Source organism: Ambystoma mexicanum, chromosome 14 (assembly GCF_040938575.1).
Source record: "Ambystoma mexicanum isolate Mex_15411 chromosome 14, UKY_AmexF1_1, whole genome shotgun sequence".
NCBI lineage: Eukaryota > Metazoa > Chordata > Amphibia > Caudata > Ambystomatidae > Ambystoma > Ambystoma mexicanum.
The window spans coordinates 211,169,779-211,190,175 of NC_090940.1; the positions used below are offsets into that span (position 1 = coordinate 211,169,779).

Sequence of the window (20,397 nt, forward strand, 5' to 3'; positions counted from 1 at the left end):
GACAGAGATGAGAGAATCCTCCCAAACCCAGAAAGCTAGAAGTACACAGAAAGGACAATATAACTTGTTCAGGAATTAAAAAGGTAGGACCACTATTTTGGGTAAATGGTGTCCCTTTAGTCCCTTGACGCAGCTGCGAAAGACATCCTGCGATAAACGTTCACAGTCATGCAAAAGGTACACTTTCACTAGTCTGAACAGATGAACCTGTCACAATAACGCAAAGTTGCTGGTGAGGCAAGAAAATGGATACATTGTCTCCTCTCAGCACTCCACTTAAGGTGGGGTGTGCTGATCTCGAAAAATAAAACCCATAAGCGATCAAAAGTATCCCCTTGCCCTGCTAACTTTACAAGCTAGTCCGGAAAATAAAGAAACAATGGAGGGGAAGCTCTAGGAGCTCCCAGCAACACTGCACAGAAGGGTGGCGTGTGCTGCTTTAGTAAAATGTAGATGCCAGAAAGTTGGAGGAAAGCATGACCCCCAAATTGAAATACCAAAAAGTGGTCAGAAAGGTTCCATACACCAGAGTAAAAAGGAGAGTGAGTGGGAGAAAAAGATTCCCACTCAGAGGAATTAGTAAACAAATACAGCAAAACAGTGCTGGGGGACTCGGTGGAGATTTCGCACGAAGAAAGAAATCTACCGTAATACTTGCTCACACCAGGGTTTCCACATGGTGCACTGTCATGGGGAATCCTTTTGCTACAGGATAGCATTATTCCAAAATCTGAAGGGCAAGGTTTTGGCACATTTGCCCGTTTTTAGAAATGCATGGAAAAAGCAGCACAATGGTGGCTCTCATTCCTGTATCGGCAGTTTGCTGCACTGAAAAGTGATCATAGTAGATGTTTTCTGCATGTCCACAAGTCAGGAGGTCTTGGAAGACAGTAGTTGGTGCCCAGATTACTAGGGAGATCGCCCTGCATAAGACCATACATGTTTTGATTACAGTTCCCAGCTCTTATTCTCCAATTGTCCCTTAGCAACTAAGCAGGAGGCCACTTGAAAAATAACCACCTTCTTTCATAAAACATTTGAGTGATTGACAGTCGCCTCGTAGCATCCCCCTGAGCACAATGCGCTTCACCAAGGCACTATCATTGACTCTTCCCAGTCAGGCGAGAAGCCGATGAGATGGAATTGTGTTGGAAAGGATAGTTTCCTTCTGGCATGCTGCTTCCGTACTCTATAATGCAGGAAAAAATTGCAATCCAGCAACCCCTGAGCATAACCCCAGTGTCATTGATTGTTTTGAGTGATCCATTTAGCCCTCCAGATAAGGGGCATATTAGTCCTTTTCACACGAAGAAATCTTGCAATAAGGCCCTTTTAATTCTTCCTTTCATCCTGCAAACGAAGGCTATTTATATCCGCACACCTATAAATCATGGAGTTCACTGGTGACAGCCTGGCCTCCAGCAGCTTTCAAAACCACTCTTTACTTTAGCAATCCACACCATTCCTTAAAAGAGGCAACTGGGAAGAGTCATGGTCTGTTTATTTTTTCAACACTGTGTTGTGTATAATGAACATTGTCTTAAGCAAGGCCTGCATGTGTGCTTCATTTTCCTCTGCTTTAATAGAGGCAGTGCATTTGTAGCAGCATCAGTATTTCATACTTTGTGTTCTTTCCATCACTGAAGTACATCAATTGGATTTAATGACTTGGGGTTCTTGATGTCTTAAAGTTTTAGGAGAGCCTCCGAGCAAGCATTTGTTAGGCATTTGTGAGAAGGAAATGCTTTTAGTGTTCTATATGAAGATTTTTTATTGTTTTATAGTCTTAAAATTGCATGTGTTTGTGTGCATGTGCATGCATGATAGGGCACTGTACATAGTTTGTTGTCTTAGAGAGCAAGGAATAGCTGGGCATGTGGTCTGAACTTTAACTACCTTTCTGACCACAGCAATCTGGTATGATGGATGCAGTATATATATTCAGTGGCACAGATTGTACTGGTGCCTCTGAACAGGACTGCTGTATATTCAGGCAAAGTAGCTTAATTTATCAGCAGAGCTGCTATACGCATGTCATGGCACAGAGGCAATTATTCACAGCAGGGCTGATTGCATCATGCCCACATTTCTTAGCAGGATTGCTATGTTTTGGGACAGTACCTGAATTTCTTAAGAGCTGATGTAATGACAAAGCATGAACACGCTTTGGCCTTTTCTGCAGCGAGCTAAAGTACCGAGCAAGAACAGTGTCTGAGCTCTTCCCACTGGTATCACTACAAAATACTGAGTCCCATTACTGTGAGGTAGAAAACTAGAAAACCTTGCATGGAAAACTACAGATGGGGGGGGAGGAAGGTATGGGGTTTTTAAAGTGGGTGGATGTGGAGGACTGAGGTTGCGGGGGGGTCTCCCCCTGCATTAAAAGTTTTACATGCAAGATTTCCGACCTTGCAGTGAACATTTTGGTATCTTCACGTAGATCCTTCCCGGCATCCTCCTGAACTGGTGTGATGTACACTGGCAGACAGTGTGAGAAGATGGCACTTCTGTCATATACTTCAATCTCTCCTTCTCGGGCTTGCACTTTTCAAAACTTCTGCTTCTCCCATGTCAGATTACTGAGCCCCACTGCCACAAATCTAGCAGATTTCAAAGCCTCATTATGAATCTTCTGGCTCATGAAGGATAGTCAAAACAGGCTGAGGGCTTTTGACAAGCCAGTTATGTCAGGGAAGCCTCACATGGGACTGTCAATGCCCTAACCCTATGTGCCTTTCCTAGTCACCACACTGTTGGGAAAGGTAGCTCAGTGAGTCAATAACCCCGCTGCAGAGATCATTGTGTAACATGTTATTTCAAAGCCTGTTGATAGGTGAGTGGTGAGTTAATGCGTCTGCATCAGAGGTGTGTGTTTAAGATGCAGATAACATTAAATTGTAACATAGCTGATTTAGCTTTTGACTTCTCAAAAGGACTATTAAATGTTCAGTGATTCAGAACACACATCTCAGCAGTGCTGCTATACCTGTAAGGGCCCAGAACACACACATCTCAGCAGTGCTGCTATACCTGTAAGGGCCCAGAACACACACATCTCATAGGGGCTGTTTTATTTGTAATGGCCCAGAACAGGCACATTCAATCAGGGCTGCTGTACCTGTAATGGCTCAGAGGAAGCACATCCCATGAGGGCTGCTAAACATGTAATGGCTCAGACCACACATCTCATCTGGGCTCTTATACTTGTAATGGCATACAGTGCTGTTAAAACATCTGCATTCAAGCAAGTGCTGCATATGGTGAGACAAACCTCTATGGCCAAAAGAAGGTTTGCACACATCTAAAAAAAGAGCACCCAATGGTAAAGCTTCACTCAATTTGTAAATGGAAAAGGCATTTTCAGCTTTTCAAATATTTTTTGGTGCTATGTCAAAAGACAACAATTCGAGAAAAAGCAACTCTGAACCTAAGCAATACAGCAGAACAAAAGTGGGGGTGAGGGGAGAGGCCGCGAGAACAGAACGTATTATACAATCCAAAACAGGAATTCGAGCAACAGGAAGAAAGAGACCAATGAGCTACATAAGAGAGCAACAAAGAAAGTGAGAAGGGAAACCTAGGTAAATAATAGGATGCACACACAATAGGAGTGAGGGCTAGAAGCAGAGCAAAAGAGACATACAGAGAAAGTAAAATAAGAAAACGCAGATCAACAGCAGACGGGGAGAGCTGGAAATAGAAAATCCAGATTAGACAAAGGCAGGCCTATAACATAATGGGTAGTGCAAAAAGATAACCAAAAGGAGTAGCAACCACAACAGAGAACAGGAAAAAACAGACATCGCCAGGGTAATGACATGAGAGGAAGAGGAGTTATATCAACCAATACAGCACAATGTAGGAGGGAAACAACAATAGCAGAATGCAGAAATGGCAGAGGCAGAGTGACAGAGCAACAGACCTCAAAACCTGGCATAGCAACACTTAAGGGTTAGAGGGAGAACATCAGAAAGTGAGCGACCAGTGGAAATATAGTAGCAAAGGGAAGGAGAGATGAGGCAAAAACATGCAGTGGCTGTAAAGCCGGTAGTGCCAGGAAGCAAAGGTAGGCCTGAGAGGCAGAGAAGCGATGCTGGTAGAGTTGAGGAACTTTGATTTATGATGTAACTAGCTGGCATCTCTAGTAGTTCTTAACAGAGTTTTAGTGTCCAAGTATAATGAAGATGAAGCTGGATAGTAAATGTCAACAAGTTCTTTGTAACTAATTTTTTTCGAACAGAGTTTTAATTTTACGCACAAATTGGATAGTTGTCAGACACTTTCTTTACTCTGTTACGAACGAGGAAACACATTTTTACTCTCTTGAAATTGAACTTACTCCCTAATTCTAAAAACTGGGAGTAAAATACACTCAAGGCAAAATCTTATCTGGAGCACTCGATCCATGAATTATAATGTTATTGTGTATCCATGCTCAGTTCAGTGCTAATACCACTGCAGCCATTTTGATTTCATGGATTTATACAACTTTGCTGCCGCGCCATAGCAGCATATGTGCCTGGGGTGATGGCATATAACTGCAGACACAGAGCTAAACAAACGGCTCTCCTGGTGCAAGGGTCACCAATACCCAGAAATCATGTCTCCAATTACCTCTGCATACTGTTATTTGTGACTAAGTATCCTAAAATACACTAATAGCAATTTATTATAGTATAATAAAGTGGTATTTATAAAGCACAACTTGTGGCATGTTGTCAGACCCTTGGTTATGTTACGTAATGTTACTTGGCATTTATATAGCGCTTTATGTATCATTGGTATGACCTCAAAGCACTGGTAGGTTGAACGCCCTCGGGAACCGTAATTCAGGTCATTAGAGAGAGATGGAGTCGAAAGGTGCATGGGTGCACAGGGTATGTGTGCAGCTGGTGTAATTTTGTCGGATGGTAGCTGCTTCCTAGCGATAGGTGGTGCTGAGGATATCAGTTGGATGTGTGCTCTCTGCTGGGTGGACACCCAGACTGGATTCTGTCTGCGTTAGGCGTGAGGAACGCCTGTGTGAGCAGCTAGGCAGGAATGTGCTGGGCTAGTTGCATTTTATTAGGGTGATGAGGTGTTCATGTGGCCGTATTTGTATGCGAACAGCAAGGCCGAATTATCGGGGGTAGAGCTGTGTTCTAGTTGAATTATGGTGTATAGTAGAGAGTGAGCGTAGTGGTGTGATATAGTGGTTATCTTTAAAGCGCCCGAGACCAGGCACGCGAAACAGGATGGTAGGGATGACATAGTGACATACAGATATATCGGGACAGGGGTCGATACAGGTATATATGGGGATACAGATATATAGCATATATAGGGCGTTACAGATATATAGCAACAACACGGGGAACAGGGTGCAGAGTGATACAACTCATTCCATTCTGCCCAATTCATTTCATCCACTCCATCCATTTCTTCTGCTTCGTCTACTCAATCTATTCCATCCATGTTATCTATTCTACCTCTGTTCACTCTATTCATTCCATTCATTCTTTCTATTCGATCTGTTCTACCGATTGTCTATTCCGTCCACTTTGTCCATTCATCAATTCCATCTACGTTAGCCATTCCATCCACACTAGCTGTTCCATCTGTTCCATCCGTTCCATCCATCTATTACCTATTCCTTCACTCCTGTCCGGTTCGTCTATCGTGTCCGGTTCGTCTATCGTGTCCGGTTCGTCTATCCTATACGGTTCGTCCATTCTATCCAGTTTGCCCATTCTATCCAAATTATGCATTCTGTGCAACTCATCCATTCCAGTTCATCTGTTCTATCCATTCAGTCTACTCCATCTGTTCCACCTGTTCTGTCAATTCTATCTACTCCATTCCGTCTATCCGTTCCATCAGCTCCATCTGCTCAGTCTGCTTTTACCAGTTTCGTCCCCTCTGTCCAGTTTCGTCCCCTCTGTCCAGTTTCATCCCCCCTGTCCAGTTCTATCTATTCCATCCAGTTCTATTTACTTTATCAAAGATACTATCCAGTTTCATCAATGTCATCCGATTCCATCCATGTGGTCAGTCAATCTACTACAACTGTGTCATCCAGTTCCATCCAGTCCATCCGTGTCATCCAGGTCGTCTAATTCGATCCACTCCGTCCACACTGTCATGCTATCCACTTCATTTTATCCACTCGTCCATTCCATGCGTTTCATCTACTTTATCTGCACACGCTAACAGTTTTGGCATTATTCTTCTGTGAGAGGCTTTTAGTAATATGAACCCTCAACCTTCTCTCCCCACTCCCTTCTTTTCAGAAAGGGGCTTGGGATCTGCATATTGAGAGGAAGGTGAGCCTGGAGAGGTTGTCGGCGAGCATGGAACAAGGGCAAGTGGGTCCCGTAGCAGCTAGAATCCCATCTTAAGTTCTCTGTGGGCATGCTGCAGCTGGCCCAGGCTGAGGCTTTTTAGCATGGATTGAAGGCCAGGATTCTTTGTTTAACTAATCACTGTGCTGTATTCAACTATTGGATACAAATATTTTGTACTCCCTGGCATCTTGTCAATTTTGAATCCAGGCTGAATATCGGCATCCAGAATGAAAGTACACATACTCCAGCAGATCTCTAAGAATCTACAGATCCTTCATAGGATCACCTAGGGTTCCTCAGCCTGTCCGACACTGGGATATGGTACCCAAGATGATACACTATTGTACATGCTTTTTTTATAGCATCCAGATCTGCTAAAATTACAGAAAATGATGAATCACTATCACAAACGTGTGTCGGATACAAACCTGCTGTATTTATATTCCCAAATGCTCTTTGGTTTTATGCAAACCTACATTGGAGCTGTATCCCTCTCCCCTTTCTCATAGGTGATTGGTTTGCAAAATGAGGGTCATATGCTCACTGATTGAATTGTCACATACTGAGTGAGACTGATTTATTTACAGACCAATTTATTTGCAAACGAGCCAGAGATTTAGTTATAATGTGCGAACTGAATGCATACTAAACAAAACAACCTGAGCCCATGCTGCGTGACCAATGTACACGTTTGCAATGTCTCTGTCGTTTGAGTCAGGCTTTGCCCTCTTTAGGCCTCACCCAGCAATGCCACCCTCCTAGTTGGAGGCCTGTGCCTTTTCAATTTCATATCCCACTTAAAGCACTGTATCTGATGTAAAATACTAAAAAGAGTAAAATAATTGGCTTTTTTATTCCCATTGTTTAAACAGACACCCATTTTGTCTTTTTATATTTCAAAAAAGAAATGCATTCTTTAACTTGCTGTAGTGTTTCACAAAATCAACATAACTTGGAGCCATTCAAAGATCAGAGGTTTGTGTAATTGAGCCTATAGCCATCATAATGGAGTTTGCATTTTTAATAATCGGAAAACGTTAAGACGCAGTAGGCAGGACTTTAGATAGGCTCTTGAAGGAGTATTTTACTCACTATTGAAAGTAAAAGGATGATGGGACATCCCATGTCCAACGGTGGTATTTTGTAGGCGAGTAACAATCTAAACATATATCTCTACTTTGCACCTAGAGATGCATTTTTACCATACGGTTCCCCTACAGATCCAGCAGTAATAAGAGCTCGACTATGTAGCACTGCTCTGGTGCTACCACAGATCAGAACATATCAGTGAAGCTGTCTGGGAGGAAGGAGGAGGCAGACTCCTGCGTGTCCATCACTTCATATTTTCAGCTGGAGTATTTCTACTACCTTTTTGTTTTTTGCTGGGAGAGTTTGTCTTGTTTTTCGGAGGTGAAATGACTGTACGTTCTAATATCTGTATGGTAGGCCATGGATATTGCAAAAAATATACTTGTGATAAACCAATGTTTGTGTATTTTGGCTGACGTGAATGAGAGTTCTAATTTCGGAGATACTTGCTGATTAAAAAAGAGTTTATGAAAGTTAGAAAACTGCATGCACCGGACCCTAATCTCTTGTGAGAAATGCTTGTTCTCTGCTTGCATGGGATACGCTCAATGTTGCGCTTCACTCTCCACCGTAAGGTGTGGTTATATTCATTTTTGACTCATTGCTTCAGATGTGAAACTGAGGAGCTTAAAGAAGAAAATTCTGTCCTGAAGAAGGAACTTGCCAACTCTAAAGAGGAAACTAGTATTTACAACCAAAGATTAAAAGAACTCTATTCCTCCCAGGAAGAAATGTGGTAAGAATGTTAATATATCAAGGATGTCAATGGCTGAAGAATAAAGTAACATTTTGCAATGAACTTGCAAAAAGAGTCTGTTTCTGACTGCATTGTTAACACAACCTAAACTATATTGTGGAATAATGCGCTTCTATTTACATTTTAGGGAAAATATAGAGACCGTGAAAAAGGAAAAACTGGCAGTACAGAAGATGGTTGAACATCTTAAGAAACAGGTACTTTCATAATACATGACAAGCGGGGGGGGGGCAGGTCTTCAAAAGTCCTGCTAAAATGATTTTCCATAACTAGTAAGCGGTTTTAGTCAAGCCACGCTCAACTTGTACGTGCTTTTGGGATAAAAATGCCTCGCCCCACCGTCGCCAGAACTAAAAGAAGATAGGCACAGACACAAGATGTTATCTACATCTGTTAATTTGGATCATCATCTCATCACCTGTTTCATAGGTGCAAAAACAGCACATGCAGTCCCTTTTAACAATCTTAGGTGATCCTTTTTTCATTTATTGCTATTAAAATATAAGAGAAGTAGCAAAATTCATCATAGAACATCTGGCAACAACTGGTGCAATCAGAGCACATATATCACAGATAAAGTAAATATAATTTCCCAGCACTTTAATTATTTTGCCTTAATAAAATGACTTGACAAAATTGAAAGAAAAAGACAGGGTGGCGGAATGAATAAATATTTCTTGCCCGTTATAACCAAATCAAAACCCTGCGAACAGTAAACATTTAAATGCTCAGTCAAGTGGCCCCAATCTAATTGAACTAATCAGAAAGTAAATCCAACAAAATAGCCAGCAGCAGCATTGTAGTTTCCTTATTTAACGTTTAACCCAGCAGATGAAAAGTAAATGAAGAGAACATGGATTTTAAGAAGACAAACAATGGCATCTCTGGTAAGTAGCGCCTGGCAGTCTTTCCAGAAACTAATTGCAAAACAGTATGGTGTTTCACCTTCCCCTTTAAGCTGGATGCAGGATTTGTTTAGTCGCACAAATTTTGCTTCCCAATAGATTAGGAATTTGAAAGGTTTTATCGGATGGACTCCTAACACAGTTGTTTTGTGGCTTTCTTAAGGAAAGGTAGCGGCATCGAACCCCTGCAATTCATGGAAACCTATGCAGCACTGACTATAGCATGTGCAGCAGTGGGCATGCAGCATGGCAAATGACTGGTAGCTGAAGGGGCAGAGTTTCACAGCAGTAACAGTTTCTGAAAGATTTTTTTAATGCGGCTGGATTCAAGAATGTAGGTGCTGCAGTTACTGAAGTTACTCCTGTTATTAGTACTTTGCCTACCTCTGGAAGACATTGTGGATATGGCAGTTGTAGCATTGTTCCCTGGGATGCAGCGGCACCAACTTGAGATTTGCCAACACAGCAGCACAGCCACAGTACTTCCGAGGTGGCAGTGGGTTAAACGAAAAATATTTGTGCTGCCGGTGGGCTCGCTCACAAGAGCATCCTCCTATATTAAACAGCTTGGTGTGCTACTTCATATATTCTAAGTTATAACTTCTAGTTTGTATTTCTTGAATTTTATATTTTATCATGAATCCACGGAAGGAGCAAAAAGGTTAAGGTTCTCATAAATGGGTCTAGAGAACCCCAAAGGTGAAATGCTGCTCTTGAAACCAAAGGAATCAAATGGAACTGATCCTCATTGGACAAACAAATGGGGTGAAGGAAACCCCTTGAACAGATGTAGTCAGAACATACAGTGATTTGTACCTAATTCATCATGGGGTCTGTAGAAATGACTGGTCTACTAACATCTTTGTTTTCCACTCTTCCGCAGGTATCAGAATTGAAAGTCAGAAATCAGCAGTTGGAGTCTGAGAACAACGAGGTGTGCCAAAAGAACTCCAAAAACCTTGCAGACATCCAGGATTTAAACCGACAGCTCAATGCAGGCATTCTCCGACACAAGGGAAGGAAAGGGGCTGGCAAAGAATGGGAGAGGGAGAGATCGAAGCTAAAGGAAGAGCTGGAGAACCACAAAACACAGGTAATGTCTGGTTCACCCGTGAATGTCCATAGCACCCTATCACTAAAATGCATGCCAGAAGGCAATCCTATATCGCACCACAGTCGTTTGTAGTGGCCCACGCCATAGCTCTGCCAGCAACGAAGTCCTCTTGATGTAATTAAAACAGGCGACTGCATGTCCATACATAGAATGAACATCAATGTCTGCACATAGAGAATTCATCACTTCTTGAAAATTCTCTCTTAATTCTGTATGATGTCAAACAGAGGTAGAAGTTGAGTTATAATGAAAATAACATTCAAAGTGTAATTTCCTCTCCATTGAACATGAATGACCAGAGCCATTCTACCAATTGTTTTCTGTATTTGCAAAAGCGTGTCCTTTTTATTTTGTGGTCGTCTGTGTATTCGCTTGACCAGATTAAATTGGCAAAATATACATGCGTAAACATTGAAACACTTATGAAAGTGCAGATGAAGCATGCTTTTGATAGAACATCAGAGGCATTGTTGGGGAACACCATGCATTAATGCTCTTCCAATGAAATTCACTAACTAGCACTGATCTTAAGATCAATTCTGGGATTATTTTAGAAAGGTCAAGAACCAGCTGTGGCTACTTGAAGTGTAAGGTGTGTGAGAAACCTGAAGGTGTCTCCTTCGCTAGTCCCCAGGGATCCGTCATCCAGGTGGCCAGGGCCAACGGCCATCGCTATTGGATCCAGTTTCTGGGGGTGGACCAGTGAGTGAGAATCACCTGGATGGGGAGGTTCATTGGGGAGTGAGACGCGGTATCCCCCTTCTTTGTACACCTTTTTAACATCCTACCACGTAGGATAATCCAAAACACTGCGCCCCCCCCTTTTCTGACACAATCCCTTTCTCACAACACGAAAGACAACAGACTAACACCGGAGCCGTTTACCTGCCATGTCCCAATACAAGGGTCAGGCAATTGACCAGAATCACACACACACCTGACAGCCCTTTCCTTACGCCACGGGGTTAAAAGGTGGAGCACAGGACGAGCAAGGCAAACCGCACAATGTGAGGGCTAAGTCAGCACAGCAGTTCAATAGGAGGCAAAAGACAGCGAATACTGAGAGGGTCATAACCAAGCTGGGGAGAGACGCTGGTTTCCGTGGTGCCAGCCTTGACTCGAAGGAGAAGAAAGCAAGCAGTTCAGCACAGCCGGTGAGTTGAGAGGAGAGTCAATAAGAAACCGGACTGTGTTGAACGAAAAGTAGCAAGCAGCTAAATTTGAACTTTGAAAGATTTAAAGGAACTATTGAGAAAGAGGGAAACGCTGGGCGATTAACCGATAAGAGACTACCGTAACCAGAAGGCCTTGGGAAGAGGCGATGAGAGGTCAAAGTGGTCATACAGGGGTCTTGTAAAATCCTCTGTACCGTTGAAAGTCTTTGACCGACAGATGATTGTGAAAGTTAAGGAAAATGAATCCTGCATGGTGAAAAGTAATACATGAACAGTACGGTGCAAAGGTTGGCAGGAGTGAACCCGGTGGAGGAATGCTAACAAAAGGGGACAAAGTCTAACGTCCCGAAATAAAGTGAACTGTCTATAAAAGTCGGCGAGAGTGAACCTGGCAGAGGGAAGCCGGCAACCAGGGGGAAAGCCTGAAGAATTGTTTAAAAAGACATTAAGATGTGAAGGCAAGAAGACTAGGGAAGTGAATATTCCCCCTGGTCAGTTGGGTCCGAGCCCGGCCGAGGGAGATCCAGGAGTGAAAAGTCATCACCCAAAGTTCATTGACAAAAGGAGCCGTTTACTTGTTTTGTTGAATACGACAGTTGAAGCGTCTGCGCCCAGAAGAGGGGGACCCAGGGGTGAAGCAGTCACACAAAGTTTAAGTGAAACAGAACCTGGTGTTTGTTTGTTGAATGCATCAGGCCCTCAAAGGCAAGAGACTTCTTGTTAAGACTTAACCATCACAAACCTGATAGCTGGAACGGAACTGTCGCCTCGTGATGGGAAAGATCGAGTATGTGCTTTGCTCAGGCGATCCATCTTATCCCGTGCTCAAAACTTGGGGAACGGAGACCTCTGGCAATCACATCCTGACTTATTCTTTGTGAACACTTCTTTCTTTATGGAAAACATTATCCCACACTTGTTTTTGTATTTTGAGTAAGCAATGGGTTTTTCTTTAATGTAGGCACCTTTTTATTTTGACACGACGCCACAAGGGCTGCCTTATTTTTCATTTGATGGTTGACGCTTGCTCCCATCTTAGATTTAGATTTAGCTTAGGCGTTTTTCCACCCCGCATTTACAGTTTAATAAACACCCTTGACCTGTAATAACTTGTGTCTGTCTTTAATGTCGCCACCATGAGTTCCTTACAGGTAACATAAAAAGAACGTGTGGTTCTTCTCAACTAGACATAGTGTAGTTGTATGTAGGATTGTGCGTAATCAGTTCTTTTTCGTCCATCACCAAGCAAGAGGAGGTATCGGAGCAGGGAAAGGGTCGGGATACCACGGGCACAGACCCGGCTCCATATGCTGGTAACTCAGTCTAGTGTTGTTCCAGACCCTAGACATGAATGGTGTGACAAGTAATCGACTGAGGCTCTGTTTGTGTTCATCCACAATTAATGACTTTATTTTCAGTTTCTTTTTCATTGGCTGCAATGTTCTTATTTTTTCTTTGGGTAAGAGAAGGGAGAAGGCATATAGTTCAATCCTCTAGGAAAAACAATGTGTTTCTAATGGTCAAGCTTGCCAGAAGGCTGATTTTGTGTGAAAACAAGTTTACTATGGCATGTTTTTGCGAGAGAAAAATCCTAAATGTGACATTCGCACTCAGTACGTTATTTTAGCAGTAGATCTTCTGTATTTTTGGTTGGGGTAGAGTGGGCAGTAACAAGCCAGCTTGAGCTGAGGAACAGTAGCTTATATAGACTTCTCCGAGCTCTATAGGGTAGCCACATGAGGCACTACAAATTAATTCTGCAAGTAATCACTGAGCGCTAAGGGCCACAGTTTGACCAGAGCGATCTTCTTACTTCTGCTTGTTAGATTCCAATCCTCCCCTATGCCACAAGGGCCCCCACATTGTAGTAGTAGTTTGTCATTTATATAGCTCCTTTATCCCATTAGTATGGCCTCAACGCGCTTGTGGGGGTGAACGCCCTCAGGGGATTGGAATCCAGTGTATGTAAATTCTCAGAAGAAATATTATGCGTAAGCGCATTAGGCCTAGATAGGGAGTTAGATGGGCTGGCCGTGTCCCATTACACTGTTCTCTATATTGTACTCTGCTTCCACAAGATGGATGTGGAAAGAGACAGTTGGAATTCGTGTTTCACCTGTGGTACCTCAAGAGGAAATCGTTGAAAGTGTACCTGATAGCTGTCCATGCACATATAGAGCGATGGAGGCAGTCTTTGTCGGTCACGTTTGATTCAGTAGAAGCCAGAGGCATTGTTAGGAGGGGCTGTGGGGGCTATAGCCCTGGGTCTTTTGGTTGTAGCCCCGGATAGAAATCCAGGAGCTACAACCAAAAGACTAGCTAGCCCCGAGTCTCCACAGTCCCGACATTAGTGTAGCCCCTGATCTTATCCAGACCTAGTAACACCCCTGGTAGAAGCCAATATGTTACTATCAAATAAGTCTTCAAGTTTATACTTTATGCGCATGTTGAAGTGGTATCCTTTTTATGATCAATCAAGTTTGAAAAACCTTGGCGTTTCATGTCTACCACAAGACTATATTCTTTATAAACCTCTAGCAAAGATCCGTTTTTTGTAATGATTAAATACGTGCTGTAACGTACGATAATGAAGTGGTATTTCAAAGCGTTCTTTTGTTGTACCAACATTTGCATCCAAATTGTATCTAAACTAGTCAACTAGATATGGGGTATATTAATTCTAGTTAAGTCACATGATTTTTTTTTTTGGTTGTCCATTAAAACGATCCATTTAAGAGTCATTTTCCATACATGAAAAGCTGAAGACGATATTATTGCTCCAACTAGATTACTCCAGTACTGATCTGATAGAATACAATTTATATTGGGAACGAAGGTTGAATAGCTCCTCAGCTAGTATGGGTGTAGTTTGGAGCAGTTAGTAAGCAAGTGGCGAGCCGTTTCGATAGTTGGGTTAAAAAGGCAGCACATCCGCTCTTCTCCTGGTAAATTAAGCCACCTGCATGTATGTTCTCTAGATAGAAATATGTTGAAGCGTAGATATGTGAGAAATCGACACAGTTGGAAAGAGCATATTTTCATCAGATAAGATCTGGGAATATTTCTTTTGACACCCTGAGTACTATATGTGGTATATAATTTATTTTTCGCCAAAGAATCAAGATTTAAAATTATGTCCACGTTTCTAGTTTTCTTCTTTAATATTAGTAAAAAAATGGGGTATTGGGCCATTTCAACTAATAAAATTTCCATTTGACTAAAATGAGTAAGTGCTGTAGTGCGTAATTTGGTTAAAAAAAGTATACTTTTTAGTATATGTGGCCCTTGCCTCGCTAGTCTGTCTTCCTTCCAAGTATTTTCCGTTACCGCTACTAAACTATACATTTTTTTTAAGGATGGTGGAACTATGAAAATTAATTATGAAGAGAGCTAACATTACTGTCTATATATGTTCTTGTTGCTCACATCAAGTTGGCACATGCCTGGTCCGGCTTTTACCGTATTGTGGCATGCATTAAAATGCTTCAGGGATATGAGTTAAAGAATGTTGTAGGAATGTGTCATTTTTAAAAAGAATTTCTCTGTTTTAAAGTTTCTATAATTTTTAATGATAGTTTTTTTTTCTTTTTCATATGAACTGCAGCAGAAGGTATAATGTGTTTCAGTATTTGCACTTGTTCCGACTGGATGTAAAAAAATAATCAAAAAAGCATTTTTTCTGCTTTTTTTCTAAGTTTTGGCTCACACACTGATTTGTTTACATCTACCGTGATTTCCTCGTTTTCACTATGGTGTTTTCACCAAGGGTGAATTTTGTATTTGTTTTTTTTAAATAATTGGTTGGGGATTGGGGGATAGCAGGGTGCGGTGGTGGGGAGGTTAGCGGCGGCTTGGGGATGCCTCGGGAGTCGGGGGCTCACCCACTTTAAAAAAAAAAAAAAAAAAAGGCTGCAGCAAAAACACCACAGGTTCAAATGCCAACAGCTAAAATAGCTGTGATGAAAACACAAGAATAGTCTGCACAATGGTTGGTTTGTAAAAGGTTGTGTTTCTTCTTTACATCCTATTCTTATTTTACGACGGTCCATGAAGAGCATTTTAAACCAGCGCTTGGACCACAATGATATTTTTTTATTATTAGTGTTTATACATTTATTGAAATGTTGTAAACTGTCATGAAAGATACTTACTTCTAGGTTGGATAACCGCATTATTTAACAGATTGGGACTAGTTTTTATGTCCTGAACTTTTTCTGAGAATTACTCTTTTGGTCTCTTTAAAACCAGAGTTAAACCGTTGAAGAGATAAAAAAAAAGTTGGTAAATATTCCATCGTGTTATGTAAACTATTGACGTGTTTTATATGCAGCTATCCAGATGTTCTGATCTCCAGAGTGAAGTTTCCAGTGCTGTTAGCAAAAATGAAAAACTGCAAAAGGAAAAAGAGGCCCTGAATGAGGAACTAAACAGATGTGTTGAGAAGGTAACACAGCTTGCATGGATCCGGTTTCACGCTTATGTTCCTTAACACTTTACATCTTTGAAGTGACATTCTTTCAAAAAGTTCACAATTTGTAGTCCCTTCAAAAAAAAAAAATCCGTGTAGAAATGCCATGTGTAATTTACTTACAATTGATAGCTTTGTGAAGGTGTTAGAATTTCTAATATGGCGCCTCTGTTTATTTTCTGAACCTATATCCATTGTTATGTATATAAATATAAAGTGTTGTCGCTTTAAATAAACAGTGCTTCACACTGTCTCTGTCGTCACATTCTATGATCCAAGCTCCCATACTGTTGCTAGTTGTCCGGATTAAATAGTTTGCCTTTTGCTTATGTCTCCTAATCAGGCTGCCAAAGTGCCATTTTTAGAGACTACAATCGCCAGTTTGAAGCACGATCAAAAATCCTGGCTGCAGGAATCCCAAACACTGAAGTCACAGCTCGCAGTTTCTCAGGAAAAGGTAAAATCCCTGTTAATAATTGTGAAATAGTGAGGGTGGTTCTCAAGCTGCCACAGTCGGGAGGAAGGAAAGGCAGCAGTTCTATCTTTGCCATCAATAGAAATGGAGTGTTCTAAGATTCCACACATGTTTGGTTTGTCTAAAGTCGCACAGGTGTGCTACATGCCAGTGTTGTGCCCACTGCACATTGAATAGAGCATGTACCAGTCTTTGGGAATTTCCCTTGGTCATTGCTCTATTTTGTAATGTTTCCTTTCGGCATGTCAAAGCTATCCGCAGATGTCAAGGAACATAGCTGTGTAAGGTACTAGAACACAATAGGCACTTAAATATCCCAGGAGATTGCGAGTGTAGACAAAATATGCAAACCGGTAATCTAGACCTTTTAAGTTACATTAGGAAATTGCAAAACAAGCTCCTCGTGGGTCCCGAGTGGTTGGCTATTCATTTTATTGTGAAATGGTTAGTATTGAAAACCTGAGAAATTGTTCCAATAAAGAAAATATGAATTTGAGAAACTAAACATTAAGCCTGGGAAACAAAAGTAAACCCACTGACTCATCTAAAAAATCCAACAGACAATATGAGAAGCATGCTGGAAATCCAATGCAAAATATTTGTGCATACGTTTGTTCTTTAATAATTCTGGGTTGCAACCCAAAATGTAGACCCACTGGAACAAATTTGTTTCTGCAGTATTAGGTTTTTATCCTCCAGTCTCCTCTGTACTCCTTTTGATTCTTTATCCAATTGCCAGTTTCATACTTTTATCTCAGTACAACATTGTATGCCTGTACTCTTATGTCCCGTACCGATTTCTCCATACTGCATGGGCGTTCCTCACTAGGACGGTAGACGGAACCTTTTCCACCAGAAAATATCACCTTCCCCTTTTAAATTTAGAGGTTCGGCCCTGGGAGCATGCGCTCTCCTGACTCCGCCCACCGGTGCCACTCCTCAGTCCCCTTTTTCCACATCGATGGGAACCAGCCAATTTCACCAGCACTCCTGGGTTTGGCTTCGGCCATGTAATACCACGCGCTCTTCCACAGTTATTTTCTTCTCTTTTTGTCTTCTTTTATCAATCAGGTACTAGGTCCTCTGGCGCCACGCTCCTCCCCGGCGCATGTCGACTTCAGCAGGCTTCAGCAGGTGCCCAGCCTGCAAAGGGCTCTTTCTGACACCAGATCCCTACGCTCTTTGCCTCCGCTGCCTTGGCCCCAACCACGGATGAGAAAGTTGCACCGCGTGCAACACACTTTCTTTGCATGCTTTGAAGAACAGACTAGCCAGGTGGAGGGAGCTCTTCGAGAAGTCGCCTCCAGAGGACTTGAAGGACTTAGTCAGACGCAAGTCAAGGCTTAAGGGATGGCTGCTCTTTTCCATTGCACCCCGCAAGGGCGACTCCTTTTCTCAGAAACGCCTAGACTGGAGGAACCTCTCAGGTTCTCGCACCAGCATGAATACAGAGGCTAATTCAGCTACTGGCCGCCAGGCCGAGGGGTCTCTAGATCCTTCCGGTGACCGTGCTGAGGAACCGCAAAGTTCTTTTACTGGGTGTACACCCAAGGGGCTACGCCCTTGTACCAGCAACATGTCTGAGAGGACGCCTACACGCAGCACTACCGGCAACTATGCCAAGAGCGACACACCTACCGGGGCTCAGCCTGAGGTGCAGGGTAGGCCTCACACTCAATCGCCAAGAGTCTTGAGGAGGCTGGGCCCAGTGAGCCAAGCACCATGACTTCGGCACGTGGGATGCAGCTTGACAAGATGGCTGCGTGCCAGAGAAGATGGCCACTCGTCCGATACCTTACCGAGAAATTGGCCTGAGGCACTGGCTTCAGCAGCCGCCCGCTACCCCGTCAATATCGCCTACCACGCCATCGGCCTGCGAGGACAGGTTCTTTGAAAAGTTCCTCACGCTCATGAGATCTCCTCAGATGGGGGCTATCCTCAGGGATGTAATCAGGGACATCTTCCCTCCGGCCCCTCCGCCTATACTCATGCCTCCTATTGCGGGGTTATTAGCAGATGTCCTCACTCTACGCCCCGCCGCTAGAACGAGGATCCCGATGCAGAAGGACGTTGTCGCCTTGGCCAAAAAGGGGTGGCTCAACTCCCATTCGGCCCAGCCTGTCAGTGGGCGCCTGGACACCAATTATAGGCAAACTGAGGGGATCCACTCTTGCTGTCGGCACAACCTCAACCACTCTCTTCGGTGATCGCTGCAGCATCATGCTACTCAAAGCCTTAGCCGTTATCGGCCACCTCGTCCTCGGCGCTGCTAGGCAAGGAGGAGATTATCTTGGAGGTATACGGGAAGAAGCTTTATTCCAACGCTTCGCTGCATCTTTGTCAATCCAACGCGGATGCCATGCTGGCAGCCGTTAACCAGAGGCTTTAGTGGGAAATAGCCGACTTCCTTCCAGAACTTCCGGTGCAGAGCCAGTCACGTTTCAAGGCGGGATTGGCAGAGGCTAAAAGGGTGGCGCAAGACCTCATTGAGTTCACTGTGGCCCACATTGACACCTATGTTTTTTGCCGACCCTAATGACAATGCTCAGAGGCTCTTGCACTGTCTGAATGTCGGACACGCTCTGAGCTTCTATCTGGACAGGACTAAGGGCTTCCGCAAGTCGGATGCTCTGTCACCCTTGGGGGGTGGGGGGATCAAGGCCCGGTTATCGGGCATCCAAAGCCTCTATAGCAAGGTGGATGTTTTCGGCCATCATGGAGACCCATGAGGTGCAGCACAAACCACTTCCAGCTAACATGCACTCCTACGCTGTCAGAGCCTAGGCCATGGCCGTCGCATTTCAGCGGCAGGTTCCATGGCAGGTCATCAGCAGGGCGGCCACCTGGGCCACCCCTTTGGCTTTCTGTAAGCGCTACTGTTTGGATGCCGGCTCTAAATCGGTCGCGGCTTTCGGACAGGCGGTTCTAAGGAACTTGTTCGCTTTAGGAGGGTCTCCTCTCCACACTGGGGCTACATTCAGTTGTAATCGCCCATGCAGTATGGAGGCAAGGGGACGGGACGTAAGAGTAATTAAGTTACTCGCCGTAGTGACTGATGTATTCTTAGTCCATAGTCCCCTTTCCTCCATATGTCCCACCATACCCCCCCACCCCCCAACACCCCCACCCAATAATACTGGTGTCATTAGGCAATGTTAAATATTGTCGACGCGCCAATGGGGACTGAGGAGTCGCACCAGTGGGCGGAGTCAGGGGAGAGCATGCTCCCAAGGCAGCGCACCTGCGCTCCTCTACATTTAAAGGGGAAGACTTTTTCTGGTGAAAAAGGTTCCATCGCCTGTCCCTAGTGAGGGACGCCAATGCAGTATGGAGGAAAGGGGACTATGGACTAAGAGTACGTTAGTCACTATGGTGATTAACTATTCATTTTTCACCTCCAATAAAGATTGATAATGTCTGTGTCTATGGCTCTATTTTTTGTATTTTAGAACTGTAAATTAGATGAAACTCTCCAAGGCCTTAACCTCCAGATATCTCGGATAAAATCAGACCTCCGTGTTACCCTGCAGGAAAATGAAGCTTTGAAGCAGGATGTGATGTCACTACACAAACTACTACAAAATGCTAACGATAAGGTGATTTTGTCTTATTGGAGAAAATATAACATTTTGTTTTATTGGATGCATATTGGTATTTTCAGGGCAATTATGTTAGCATGCTAATGTCTAGTTTACATTTGTAGCTATTGCAGATGAACGTACGTACAATAAGTTATTTTGAAGGCATCGAGGTTATTCTTTGATTTGGAATTCAAACGTTAATGTTTTTAACCCTATATCCTGCTGATATTCCAAGTCATATGGTTAATCGTTCATTTTAAAATGTGTTTGTGATTTTCTTTCATCTCCTTCATATTTTCAACCATCACAAGTCTTGTTTTGTCCTCTGCATAATTCTTTGAAAGAGAGAATATGTTAAACTGCGAAATGTTAGGATTCTTAATTTTTGTTGGATAAATGGCCAAGTTCTGCACTCGCTAGTCAGAAATCTGAGCTTAAACTTCCTGTTGATATTGTTGAAGCGCGTTGACTCTCCTTCAACATTGTCACGAAATGGCTTGAATAAGAACT

At 43.1% G+C, this 20,397-nt stretch overlaps 1 protein-coding gene across 6 annotated transcripts in view; it reads left to right on the forward strand.

The window, feature by feature from the left end:
• Nucleotides 1–20,397, forward strand: part of NIN (ninein) — a 429,800-nt gene that overhangs the window by 310,228 nt on the left and 99,175 nt on the right. For all 6 annotated transcript variants that reach the window (XM_069638956.1, XM_069638957.1, XM_069638959.1 and 3 more), the window contains 6 exons: nucleotides 8,023–8,148; nucleotides 8,297–8,366; nucleotides 9,958–10,167; nucleotides 15,694–15,807; nucleotides 16,175–16,288; nucleotides 19,756–19,902. In XM_069638956.1, the coding sequence (XP_069495057.1) occupies nucleotides 8,023–8,148; nucleotides 8,297–8,366; nucleotides 9,958–10,167; nucleotides 15,694–15,807; nucleotides 16,175–16,288; nucleotides 19,756–19,902 (781 nt within the window). The remainder of the gene's footprint in view (nucleotides 1–8,022; nucleotides 8,149–8,296; nucleotides 8,367–9,957; nucleotides 10,168–15,693; nucleotides 15,808–16,174; nucleotides 16,289–19,755; nucleotides 19,903–20,397) is intronic.